Source organism: Nyctibius grandis, chromosome 10 (genome assembly GCF_013368605.1).
Source record: "Nyctibius grandis isolate bNycGra1 chromosome 10, bNycGra1.pri, whole genome shotgun sequence".
NCBI classification, from domain to species: domain Eukaryota; kingdom Metazoa; phylum Chordata; class Aves; order Nyctibiiformes; family Nyctibiidae; genus Nyctibius; species Nyctibius grandis.
This window is the reverse complement of record NC_090667.1, coordinates 2328436-2342467: the sequence shown is the minus strand read 5'-3', so window position 1 is coordinate 2342467 and position 14032 is coordinate 2328436. Positions and strand designations below refer to the sequence as shown.

General features: G+C 42.3%; 1 protein-coding gene across 2 annotated transcripts in view; it reads left to right on the top strand.

Moving 5' to 3' along the window:
• The window catches only part of FSTL4 (follistatin like 4), a 219524-nt gene that overhangs the window by 187631 nt on the left and 17861 nt on the right, over window positions 1–14032 (top strand). For both annotated transcript variants that reach the window (XM_068409411.1, XM_068409410.1), the window contains exons 7-8: window positions 5598–5718; window positions 12867–13028. In XM_068409411.1, the coding sequence (XP_068265512.1) occupies window positions 5598–5718; window positions 12867–13028 (283 nt within the window). The remainder of the gene's footprint in view (window positions 1–5597; window positions 5719–12866; window positions 13029–14032) is intronic.

The following is a 14032-nucleotide window of genomic DNA, read 5'->3' as shown; positions in this document are numbered from 1 at the left end:
TTTTAAAATCCTGTTTATCAGAGAGAGATTTCTAGGACTCTGAGGATCAGGCAAGCTTTTTTAATGTGAAATAGTTAAAACGTTTTCATTGCTGTGCTGATTACTATGAAAATGGGATTGTGTTTTTCTTCATCTAGTGGAAAACCAGTGACACCAGCTAGTCCCAGTGCCGGGACTGGTGTTGTCGGAAGGCATTGAAACCACATGGGGAAAGCTCTCACTTCCCTGGGCTTGGCAGAAAGGGCTGAAAGGAAGGGTCTAGAGGTGAAGTGGATGATGATGATTATTATTATTATTATTATTATTATTTAGGAAGAAATCCCAGGAGCTGGTGGGATTCTCCTAAGTGAAGAAACTCCTCAGGGAGCTCCCCTCCCTTGGTCGTTATTTCAGCTATGGACACTTTTAAGTCAGCACGGTGAGGGGGTGTTGACCGTCTCTGGAACTCACCCCCAAGGTATATTAGGAGCATTCAATACCTAACTGGGGTGGTTTTAAATCACTGTGTGAATCTAAAATCCCATGGGCTGGGCAGGAGCTGCTGCCTGGGGAGCGTGTACCCCATAGTGCCGTACTGCAGTGTGAGAGATGGGGAGCTCCTCTGGTTTTGTGTTCTTGGGATTGTTTTTCTGTTCCTTCTTCCTATTTATAACTATAAGTCTTTTTTATCTCAAATAACTGGAAGTTATCCTAAAAGATAATAAGCCTGAATCTACTCTGTGCTAATTCCTCTTCAAACTTCCTGGAAAACAAGAAACTTTGCCAAAAAATTTGAAGGGTTTTAAATATGTTTCCATTCTGTGTTGGAACAACCAACCCCAAGAGGTGTTAGAAAGCTTCACAAAAAAGCATCTGAAATGGGCAAAAAAGGCGAGCAGCCGGTGCCCCGCATCACCCCCATCACCGTGGCATCACCCCCAGCGCCCGGCTCGGCAGCCCCGGGTTAATGTGGGCTCCTGCTCCGCCGGCTGCGTCCCTGGGCGTCGGAGCGGGATATTTGTGACATTACAACCACATATTGGATTTCACTTGAGACAGAACGTGAACGAGATTTACAAGCAATATGCAATGTTTTACCCATTTCTGAGCACGGTGTCTCCGAGCCGTGGCAGATTGCACGGCCAGGGAATGCATTAGAAGGGAGGACTAGGATAAATAAACATGAAAAATCTTCTGTGTGGAGAGAGCGATGCCTTGGGTAATCAGTAGTGATGGAAAGGAAATACAATACAAAAAAAAAGAAGTACATACCCATTTTCTAGGATGTGCTTTGTTGTTTTTTCAAATTGACTGTGTGCAGTAGCAACTTTTTTTTTTAATAGATTACTGAGCTGTTATCAATTTAAAATGCAGGGTGGTGCATTTTTTTCATCTTGAAAAGTTAAAACATATTCTGAGGTCACTTAATCAGTCCTTTGTTTGAAGGGTAACTGGAAGACATAAAAGCAGCTCGTGAAGGGCAGAGAACTTTTTATTCCAAAAACAGGAGAGAAAACATGAGACAAACTGCTGCAGAAGTCAATTTATCATCTGCCACTAGTCGACCTTATCAATTATAAGCACAGCTTGCTGAATTTTTATTTTTTACCAGAACATGTAATGTTATTTTATAATGAAATTCATAAAATAGAGGTGATGAACACCTTATCCTTATCTGGCTGCTTTGATGCAAGGCTCATCAGTTTGTGGGGTTAAAATGGTTTCTGCCTCTTGTTCATACATTTTCATCACTTCTGTTCCTTCCTCCTCACAAGGAAATTCCCCTTCAGTGATAAAGGAGGAAATCTGTGTCCCACAAGTTACTTTTTAGCCTTTCTCCTGGTTGCTTATCCTTTTCCATGGGACAATACATAAAAGTGCCCTTTCATTTCACTGTTGGGCATTGCTGGGGGCAGGAGCAGGGCAGTCGCAGCTCCCAGGGGTTGTGCAGCACTGGCTGTGACTCCTGGACAGCCCTGAGATACTCTGCTTTAAGGGCAGGATAGTTTTAGGGAGAGAAGAATTACGTTACATCATTTTTATGGATGTTTATGGTTCCTTCTGACTGCTTTCAGGCTCGTGGTGACATGGAAACCTGGCTTTGCAAGCAAAAGCCATCTGAAAAAAGTCAAAGCACACAAGAAATGTTTCCTCTGCCTTTTTCCAGCGTGAATTCTTGCCGTTCCCTCTGCCCACCCCACCCTCTCCCCTGCCAGTTCTCCCAGCAAGTTTATGTGTGCGTGTTTGGATGGAGGGATGGAGCTCAGAACCTGAGCCTCTCAAAATGGTTTGTGCTGAACACGTTCTGAGAACTTCTGTTCAAAGAGCTCTCACTTGCCTGATACACGTTTTTGAGAGGTAATAGGTCCTTATTGACCTGCAGTTCCTTCTCAGCTCGATAAAATAGCTCCCAAGGCGGTGGGAGGGGTGCAGGAAGGAGCCCAGCTCCCAGGGCTGCAGCACCCCTGGCTGGGCTTGAGTGTAAGATACAGAGTTAGAGGCTATTAAGGAATCAAAGACTCCTCATTTCCTAATGCTCTAGGGCTTGGGTTTTTACAGCACTTCCAAATATACCTTTATAAAATATCCCAGAAAGTGCTTGTGCATAACAATGCATGCATATATATAAAATGTAACGTGAAATCCTAATGTACTAATTATATCCACAGGGAAACACGAGGAGAAACGGTGAGCTGCAATAAATAAACACACAGAAAGAGTCATTAATTTGTTAGAGAATTCATTATTCTTTTTGTAGCAACAAAAGGTTCATATTGAACCTAAATTTCATAATCACTTTTTCCTTCCCACGTCAAATAGTGGCCATTCTTAATAGTGTTGTACTCATGGATTTACTGTTTGTGTGCAAGTTCTAATGCAAGGCAGATAATTTCCTTCTATGCCTGACATAAATGATATGGTGTTAGCCTAAATCATCTTTGATACCCTTCTTTAAGTGCTAGAAGTCAGAAAATAGTTTTTAAAAGTCATAAACCATGCTTTTACCAATATAAGCTTCTCTTTACAAGAAAAATGCATTTGGAGAGGAAGAGAATAATGCTATAATCTTGCATGGGTTTTTGCAAGGGTCTTTCTTTACTTATATTAATACATTTGTATGCATTGGAAAAAACAGATCGTCCATAAAAAGACAATTACAGAGCACAAACCAAGCATTCATAATATTTTTCTGAGATATCTTAAAGGAAGCAACATACTTAAACCAGTGAAGATTTTATTGTCCTGTTTTTCCACAACTCCTTATAAATCATTCCATAAAAGTAGCCATCTTGCTTTTATTGATCTAAACTCAATTTGAGTTGCTTTGGGATTAACTTTAAAAAACAGTTATGAAGTCCCCTCCGCTGCAAGCATTTTCTCTATCTCACACAAGTATCATTTGAACAGGGGTGATATCTTTTCTATTTGCAGTTGCTCATGCATCTTTGTTTTTCAGCAGGAAGGATCTAGCTGACCAGAAAACAGGCAATTGCTTGAAATGGGTATTTTTGAGTAGATATTTGTAATAACGCGTTGGGTAGCTTAACCAGTTTATCCCGTAGTGTAGATGCCAAATCTGCCTGACACCCAAGGTGGCAGTAATATCTGAAATGCTTTTGATTATAGATAATGAATTTCAGGAACATCTGTGGATTTATTCTTTCCGATTGCTCATACATTTTTGGGGTAGTACATGCCTTAGGGTAGCAGATAGCAGAACCGGGGCGGTCATGTGCGTCCCCTCTCAGGTCAAGGTCTGTGCTTTGGGAAGGGTTGTTGTCCTGCCTCTAAACTCTGTATTTCTCGGTGCTCACTCTCAGTCTCCTTGTAACATGTCTAAAAATTAGGCAAGTTCCCAAACCTGCCTTCCCCTGCCAGTGCTGGCCTGCCACTGAGAGAAGAGGCATGAAGACATTTCTGTGGTGCCAGACAGAAGTTACTGAAGAAGATTCAAGAGCCAGCAGAAGCAGTGCCAGATCAATCCCATACTGCGAGAGATGGGCTACTTTGTACTTTTCTTTAAGGGTGCCAGCTGGCATTGCAGGTCTGCATCAGAATTGCAGCTTCCTTCGGAAAATGTTCGAAGCATCATGGCTGGAAAGGAAAGCTTCAGACTGTAAAGCAGATGCACCCTGAAGAGGCGGAAAATGTGAGATCTAAGGAGCCCCAGATGGTTTTGGTTTAGAAAGCAGCCTATCCGATGATAAAACAACTCTTGCTCCTAATTTCTGAGCCCTTGGCAGGGGGTTTGGCAGTAACAGGTGGTTCCTTGTAGCACCAAACCTGCAGTGGGAGCAGCAGGGAAGGGAGCAGCATCAGCACCTCCATGCACGGATTCCCTTTCTCCATCACAAAGAAACTGGGACCCAAGTTCTTGACTCCCAAATTTGGATTCCTCTTTTATGCCATCCACACTGGTAGGTTCAGTCAAGTCATGCTGGAAGACCCTGGCTGTGAGTTTTCACCTCCTCACCACACTACGATGCTGCGCTTCCATTTTGGTCCTGGTGGCCTTGATGGACAAGGGTGGCAGCAGGCATGACCCTGTGTAGGGGCTTTCCCCATCCAGCCCTTGGCTGCAGGCTGCCTTTGTACCCGCACAATGGAAATTTGAAAAAAAGTCCTTGGGTTTTCATGAGCAAAACCACTCTTCAACACTGACCCTATCGCACTGGGTTTGTGCCACCCTGATTCTAAGTTGAGTTTTACCATACTTTGGCAGTGGAATTCTGCAAAGAGTTTAGTTTAGCGTGCTTCACACGTGGAGCTAATTAAACAAAAATCAGTCTTTAAGCTGATGAACTGTTTTTTAAATGTATCCTTCTGGGTTTGCACAGAAGTACAAACATTCTGGAGCTGCAGAAGCCTGAACGTTAATGGAGTAACAAGAGGAGCTGCTTCATATACCCATCAGTGCTGTGGTTCTGTTAACTATAATTTGAAGTAAATACCTAAGCGGGGCACTTGTACAACACGTTCAAGTGCCAAAACCTGCCTGCTAGCTCATATTCTCCCCATCTAGGTTCAAAAATTGAAGAAATGCAGGAGCAGATCTGGGAAGATGAAGGGGATAAAGAAAGATACTTGTCAAGCAGTTACAGATCAAAACAAGTTTCTTTTGAGAAAATGCTTTTTGTCTTCTTCCTTGTCTCCTGCCTAGGATATCGTCTGAGATAAGTGACAAACAGTTTCAGTTCTTTCTCATCAAGTCTCAAGGTTACAGTGCATTTTCTAAGAACTGGCAAAGATAAAGGGAACCTTAACCCACCCAGAAGTTAGCATTTTATGTGTCTGAGGTTAGCGGGTAGATATTAAATTCCCCCGTACATTAAACAGCTGGAGATTGCCATCTCTTTTGTGTGCAAAGAGCACCTTGTTAGCAACCAGCACAAAAGTTCATGTTCTCAGATGAGTTACTTTGCCTTACTCTTAAATTGCCGCTCATTTTCTCCCTGCGTGTTGATTCATGAACTTTAAAACTTACTGTTCAAAATTCAAGCTGTGTTCCCAAGCTGCGGTTCTATCAAACCCGCTGAACAGGTAGCCTCCCTTCATGTGGTGTTTGAAGTATTTTAACTAAATAATAAGGCACCTTTCCTGTCTTTTGTTACATACAGGATTTTGGAGAAGATGATTCCCTCTACATCACCAAGGTAACAACTATTCACATGGGCAATTACACCTGCCATGCCTACGGCTATGAAGAGCTGTATCAGACCCACATCCTTCAGGTGAATGGTTAGTAAATGGCACGTATGACAATCCATGAAAATGTTCCTGTAAGCAAAGTTGCATGTTGATCTCATTCGCACAGAGACGTGAAAAGCCACGCGCCAAATTGTACGAGAGCGAATGGAGCTCGTGGTTTGCTCACTCAGGTTATCACACAGGCAATCAGAAGGAAAGGTACCAAAGGGGTATAATTACTTGGGCTTCAGCAGGTATCCTAACTGTAAAACAAGCTGTCAGCAACATTTCCATAGAGTTAAGAGCAGTATTTCAAAGCATCTCTCAGACTAATGACTACTTTTGTCAACAGAAGTGTTGCTTCAATGATTCCTTCTTCTAGAAAATCATTTCTGTTGCATGAAGTAGCCCAGGGTATTTAAATAAATACAGCACAGTGTTTCCAAAGCTAGCTGTCTAACTTCCAGCTATGTATCGGATTATTACCTGGTTGTAGTCAGCTTGGTTCACTGAGGGCTATTTACGTCAGCTGAAGATGTGGCCCACTGGGTTGCAAAATGAGGGCAAACCATTGTAGAGGTGAGAGAATCACATGGGCCATATTCCAGCATCCTCATTCACCTCCATCCCCTGGACCACATTTGCACCTGGTGGAACTTATATTCAGGCATTTGCTGAATTAGGTCTTTCTTCTGACCTAAAACTCAGCTAGCTTAAAATTACATTAGCTTAAACTGGCATTTCATTGTAGGACCAGCCATGGAGTATCCACCTCTCCAGCAGCAAAATCATTGTCCAACTTTGAACCCATATTTACGTGTGCATATACAACCAGTAATATCTCCAGAATAGGAGACAGGGTAACCTGTTGTGCACTATTTTGACGTGCTCTGGTATGAAAGTATTTAGTTTTACAGGAAAATTCAGTAACTTTATTACAGGGGATAATAAGGAAAATTAATATTTAGTTCTTCATCTAGACCTCTATAAAGGAGAGCTTTCAACTGGTAAGAGCAGGTAGCTACACACAGGTTAATAGAGAGAGGCTGACATGAAGGGAAGCAGTAAAAAGGGATATTTATGCACTTTAAGAAGCGCCGTGGTGGATGTGGGGTTTGGGTTTGACTGCAGCTCAAGTCTTCTGGACGTATCTTAAGTGCTCCCCACCCACAGTGAGTACCTGGAGGAGAGCATGAAGCATCCAGTTGATTTGAATGAAAACTGACTTAATGTTTCTACATAATAATTTGTCATCTTTTGAGATAGTAAACTGTAAAGGCTCAGCAATGTGGATAACTAGATTGTGCATGCTGCAGCTGGGAAAATAGGTTTCCTTCCTCAAAGTGCTATTTGTTTGATGAATGGCAGTCGAAAGAAACACAAGCTAACAACTTAATCCCATGTATATTATGTGATATATTATGAAGCCTGAATGGAGTTTAGTTGGCAGACAACAATGTAGACTTTATCATCACAGAGAATATAAAGCCCAAAGGCTTTGAAACGAAAACCAGAGTGAGAGGAAAGCTAGACGGAGCGTGGGGAGGGGTCAGTGTGTTTCGTACTCACGCCTGCCGCTTAGATTTAACTGTTTGTTGAAAGATCCCATTTTCTTTTTACATGGAAGTTTCATACCACAGCTGCATGTGGTTTTTCTTATTAATACAAGAACACTCTTATATAAAAAAAAAAACCAAAACACTTCCCATGTTGACTTTTTAATGTTGCTGTATAGTCACCAAATACTGCAAAAAATGCCCTGCATTTTGGTATCTACCCAGGCTTGCTAGAAAACACTGCAGGGTCTGGAAATCTTTGTCTTACAGCATCTGATATTCCCATATGAGCCATTAGGCTTTGCAAAGCCAGGTTTTTGCAGTTTTTGACCTGGCTGGCTGGCTGCCCACATCACTAAATTCTCTCCTTTTCTGCCTGTTTCGTGGCTTCCTCCAGCAGGTGATGCTGGGGGAGCAGCACCGATGACAGGGCAGTGTTGCTTACCTCCAGATGCGTGGTGGGTTTCCCAAGGCAGGGCTCAGGAAATCCTTCTCGGTTTATAGTAACTTCAGGCACAAATGAGGAATTTCTCTTGACGAGAGCAGAGGGAAGAAACTGAGCCGAGCTGAACTGAGTGAAGATGCTGAGGATCTAAGTATAGTTGATGGGCTCTGTCTGTATCAAACTAAAAACTCCATCCTCAACACGGGAGGTTTTTTGTTGCTTTTCTGTGTTGGACTAAATCTGTAAGAGAATGTGACAGAATCAAGTCAGGCAGAACTCAGGCGTATCTGCTCTCCTGTCTCCTCCAGGGAGGGACTGAGACACTTCCACCATCAAAAACACTGGGGTTTTATTCCATGAAAACGATAGGAATTTTTTTTTTTTTAAATCAGAATTTTAGAGAAACTCCAAGTTTCTCTGTTGGGCAAAAGTGGAGAAAGAAGGACCAACCGGAGGTAAAAGGGTTTATCCCCAACTCTTCCCAAGCTCACTGTGTCTGTACAGGCAGGTCCCAGCTTTCAGATTATGTTTCAGTTAATTCAGTGTTTTTTGAAGCTGCACCAACTCTTCCAGTATCCTTTGATCCTTTTTTTGTACCACCTGGACCCTGCCTTATTGTTCCCACTGAGGCCCATCAGTCCAGCTTACAAAATATTTTCCTTTTTTTGCCTTTTTCTCCTTAAGAGAATCTGATCCTAGTTATATGCACCCTCTTCATATGCTTTTATCCAACGTATTCTCTTTATCTTACTTTCTCCTTTGTCTCTTTTTAGAACATATCACTGGCGTGTAACAGCTCATTGATTAGGTGATGCAGAAAATTAGGAAATACGAGCTTAAATAGAAAGCTTAGAGCCCAACCTTAACAAAATTTAAAGTTTCTGGGATTTGGAGCTGTAGCTGGATGTATTACAGACTAATCAAATTTATCAAAAGTTTACCCATAGCAGGCCTTGCTTTCATCCCAGTGTATTGTCATGGTTGCTTCTTTTCTTGCCCAAGGAAAGTAGACTCACTTCATCACAGTCAAGACAAGCACATGCCCATCTCCAGCAGCATTTCAGAGGAATCACAGGATGGTTAGGGTTGGAAGGGACCTCTGGAGATCATCTAGTCCATCAATCTTACAATTCACAGCAGTGGTAAAGTTTTAAGTCAGTGTATTTATACAGCTGGTCCTTAATGTCTTTGGAATAAAAGAACACACTGAAAGGCAGCACAAAGTTTAGGAACGAAAAATTCATCTTGCGCACGGGTATCTTTGGTCAGGAGAAGCCAAGAACAGTAGGAAAATTATGTTCTCTCCTACATATGGATATTGCTTGGGAAATGTGTACAGCGTACACTAACTGTAGGGAGGAAAAGCAATTTATCACTTTCAAGAGGAAAAAGAGTTGCTGAAGATAAAGAATCTCATAAAATTGTAATCAACTATGAAAATTGATAGTTTGCAAATCAAGAGACTGCTGAGTGTAGGGCATCATTTTCCGTGGTCCCTGCACTCTGGAAAACATCAGCATAAATCAGAATATTGTATTTCTGGAAAACAGTTTTAAAAAGCCATTTGATCCTCAGCCCAATTATAAGGGTCCAATAGGACAAATTTTCCAGTAACAGAGAGATGTTTTAAACACGGATGGGTTTTTTTTGCTGTGGCTTTTCAAGAGAAAACGTATAATGCTGCAAACTCCTTTCAAATCATAAATGGAAAGATTAAAACATTCCAAGTAAATGATTTATTTAGCAATTATTATTAAGCCCTGGAGTATATAGGTCCTATAGCAGCAATGTATGTCTTTGGGGCTTGATACCACCATCTATGCTCATCGTGTGCTTTATCACCTGAGCTGTTTTATTGTAATGAATTGGTGTGCTCACAAGTAAGGTGCTACTCAGTATGCAGTAGTAGGCAATCTACCCAATCTCTTACTTGTTTGAATGCCTCGTTTTTCCTGCTTTGCTTAAGATAATAGCATTTTTATATTGCCTTTGGCTGCAGACACAGTAATGGTTAGCAATGATATATATTCACCAAGGGAAATAGCAAAGGATAATCCATATATTCCAAAGTCTGGAGCTGAAGTCTTTGCAAGTTTAAAGTAAAATGTGCTTACTTGGAATGTATTAATTTGTAGCAAGGACAATAAAAATGCATTCTGCAGTTTGCTGTTATCACAAGGCAGTTGCATGCAATAATTTACCTGTGCAATGAATTATGTAAGACAAGGGAGAAGAAATAAAAAGTTTAAAAATGGAAGGAGCAGGAAAATTATAAGCAAGCAGGCATGGAGATGCAACACATTTTTGTAGGTGAAAACGAGCAGTTTCCTTATTAATCACTCTAGAAAAGACACTTTGCTATAATTTCAAGTTAAGCTAATTGTCATGCAGAATATTAATTCGGCGTCTAGGACCCCTGAGCTACTTTTTGCAGTATAAATCTATTGTGTTTTCAGCTCTGCAGGTAAAATATGTGGATTACTCACATGCAGACTAACATGGTATGAGGCAAAAAACTGAGAGATGCAAGTAAACTCTGCTGTGTGAAGGAGTGCCCTGTTTCTAGGGAGCATGATGCTTGTGGCAGTCGTTGGGAGTGCTGACGTGAGTGTCCATATGAAGAGGAAAGCCTAAAGCAAACCATGATAAGGAAACCTGATCAACCCACGCTGGTTCTGAGAGCATTAAATAGGTGATGTCTGGGATGGGCTTTATCTCCGTTAAGAGCTGGTGGTGGGTGAGGTTACACCGCTAGGCTTGGAGTGAAAATGCTCTGGTGCCTTTGGCCGTTTGGGATAGGTTCGAGAAGGGCTCGAGGCTGGGCACACGAGTCTGTCTGCAAGAGGCTGGGGCAGGCAAACCCCCAGGCAGAGAGGGCTGGCATTGCTTTGGACTGGAGGAGGCAGGTTGTGTCACCTGGAGAATTAGGTAAGTGCCTGGGGACAGAAAGTACTAACTGCCAGTTGACTTCACCAGGACTCAGCCATCTAACCTGCTTGGGTATTGCAAGTTTTTTCCTGTGCGTTTGTAGGAGGCAAGCCACCTCTCTTCTAGGAGTCTGAATAAATCACATAGGCTTTCAATGGACTTCAGTTCCTAAATCATTTTGTTCTAAAAATGTTACTAGTAGCCAGCAAATCATAGGTGAAGCAAGCATTGAGTGCAGGACCTTCATAAAATTCTGTCAAAGTGGACAAAAATTACTATCTTTATCCTATCATGCCTGGAGACACTGACTCAGAGAAATATAAATTAATTTTCTGAGGTACAGATGGAATCAGAAGCTCCTGACTCTCAGTCTTATTCCCCTGAAGTGCTTGGGCACTGTCCCTCAAATAAACGCAGGGATGGCTCTGACAGCTGCCAGCCATTTCCAGCAGCAGATGGCTTCCTTTGCTCACCTTCCACTTGATCTGGCACCTCCTGAAGTCAGGAGGAGCTCTAACCTTAACAGTGATGGGAGGAAGAGAAGATAAAAACTCAATTTAATAAAACAAACCTTGTCTTTTTGGTAACCTGCTGATTAAAAAGCTCTTACATCGTGGTTTGCTTCCTGCCCTGCATCTTGCAACACATTTTCTTTTCTTCCCAAGTAAAGGAACCAGGAGACAAGTCAGTCAGTCCACATGTCTGGTGCAGAGGTGGAGTTTAAAGCCATTCAGTTGCTAGAAGTCCCCCTTTTTCTGTCTCTCCAGTTGCCCCCAGGCATTTTCTCTCAGATTACAATTGAACAATCACTTGCTTTTAAAGCTATAAAAAACAAGTAGGCTTGAGGGCTTTCTGTCGTGGCTGATTTCTTTCCAAGCTGATGACTCAGCTCTGGTTAATACTTGGCAGCTGGTAGGTAAGACGGAAGTAAAATACATCTCTCTCTGGTAAGGCCCATAAAAAACAGAAATAGAAAGATGGAAAGTATATGCTAGTGAATGTAATTATTTAAGCTATGCCCATATGGGTATCTAGACACATAGCAAGCTGCAAGCACAGATTTCATTTTATTCAAAAGCAACTGTTAAAGTCAATTTAATTTTGACACTCCCGGTGCCTGGTGATGGACTATATAAAACACAGCAGTGAGTTCTTAAGCAAGTGATTTCCAGTGGAAGTTTGTTATTGACTCATTTCAGGCTTTCTAAAAGAACCCCACCAATTTTCCTCAATCCTCCACTAGTGGTTATTTATTTCTCTTGAGGAAGAAGTTGGGCCCCCACATACCGTGTGCGCATTTGACTCTGAACACAGGTTTACAAAACTGCACACATTTCAACAGTTACATCGTGAGTCCTAAAGTCTCCTAATCTGGTAGAAAAGTTGACCTCTCGGTTATGAAACACAGCAGTCCATGACCACCCTTCAAATCCCATCAGCCACGGTACGGCACATCCTCATGGATCATTTTATTGTGTCCCTTGAGGTGAAAGGAAGGAAAGTCCTGTTGATTTTTTTCACTGATACTGCAATATTGAAAAATCTCTTTAAAGTATGTGAGTAAATTGTTAAGAAATAGCTAATGGGTGATACTAAGCCTTGTTGATTTGAGCAATGAAGGCAACATGATTGAAAATCAATGAACTTGTCTGAAATTGTAATATAATTAGTGATTCTGCCAATTGAGTATATTAAATAGCTCAGAGGTGACTTCCTGAAACAAGGTAAGTCACGTTTTGAAAGCCTCTCAGAAAAAAAAGAGAAGTAATTTATAAACACTTTATTTGCTCAGAATAACAGGTAGTGAATGTGCAGGCTGTTTCATGATGGGTATTTAGTTAAAATGTTGAATAATATGCTACTTCTGATAGGCAAGAGCTCAGATTCCTTCCTTAAGAGACTCAGTGAAGGTCTGGAGTTTATACTTTAATTTTTAAATATGTGAGTACCCGCCTTAGGTTTTAATCCAGCTTTACTTAAGTTCAATCAGTCATTTAATGAAAGAAAGCAAGAACAAGGAAGAGGGGTTTAAGTACAAAATCAGATATCGAGGTTGCTCCCTGGTGTTGGTTTATTAGTTTACTGTTTTCTATTTTCCACCCCCCAAAGTTGAGCTGTAGAAAAATCATTACTGTAGCTTGCACTGAAAGCCAGGACGTTGCTTGTCTCCCCGATGCTCAGATCAGACCTCCCTGGTGCCTCTTGAGCCACCAACAAGGGCTGGCACCTGCCGGGGGAGTTTAAAGTGGCCAATTCCTTCCTTCCCGCAGTGCCACCGGTGATTCGCGTCTACCCTGAAACGCAGGCGCAGGAGCCCGGCGTGTCGGCGAGCCTCAGATGTCACGCGGAAGGCATCCCTAATCCCCGAATTACCTGGCTAAAGAACGGCATTGATATCACGCCAAAACTATCCAAACAACTAACACTCCTAGGTAAGAACAGAATTTTGATTAATTAAAGTATTGTAGACGGGGATTAAGGAGGATTATTTTGCGCTTTAAACTAGAAGTTCTTGTACTTTCGCTAAGCCACAGTTGTTGGAAATCGTGCTACAAAACCCCTGTTCTTTCTTTTTATCTTTTTTCTCCTGTGAATTTCTTGGGAAATACAGTATTGATTGATGTAAGTGGTAACGGCGTTCTGTTAAAGACGGCGTGCCTGGTTCTCCGCTGCCTCACCTTTTGTGTGCAGCTGTGCAGTTCAGGAGAGAAATGCATTAAATTATTTGTTTGGGTATAAGCACTATGTTGGATGCACGTCAGCTGAGAACCAGGCTGCAGTTCACCTCTCTTCTCACACCCACCTCTGCAGAGGGAATCAGGCTCTTGACTCAGAATCACAGAATCACAGAATCGATCATGTTGGAAGAGCCCTCTGGGATCATCGAGTCCAGCCATTGCCCTGACACCACCATGGCAACTAGACCAGGGCACTAAGTGCCATGGCCAGGCTTTTCTTAAACCCCTCCAGAGATGGTGACTCCACCACCTCCCTGGGCAGCCCCTTCCAATGGCTAATGACTCTTTCTGAAAAGAAATTCTTCCTAATGTCCAACCTGAACCTCCCCTGGCCAAGCTTGAGGCTGTGTCCTCTTGTCCCATCGCTAGTTGCCTGGGAGAAGAGGCCGAATCCCACTTCACTACAACGTCCCTTCAGGTAGTTGAACTCCTGTTGGTCCTCGTTCAAATGAGGGTGCAACAGACACGGTGAAAGGCAAAAATATTTATTCGCAATTTTCTGTGTAAAAAATATTACAAAGCTCCCCACGCACCCCCCAGTCTGGCTGTGGTGTATTGCAGCCCTCAACCGGTGTTGGCAACGCAGATATCCCTGCATGGTTGGGTGCGATATCTCAAAATCTTGCAAAGATTGTAGCCAGCAGTCCCACTCCAGAAAGCCAAATGACAGGAGGAACTGTAGAGAGACCCCTCCCAAA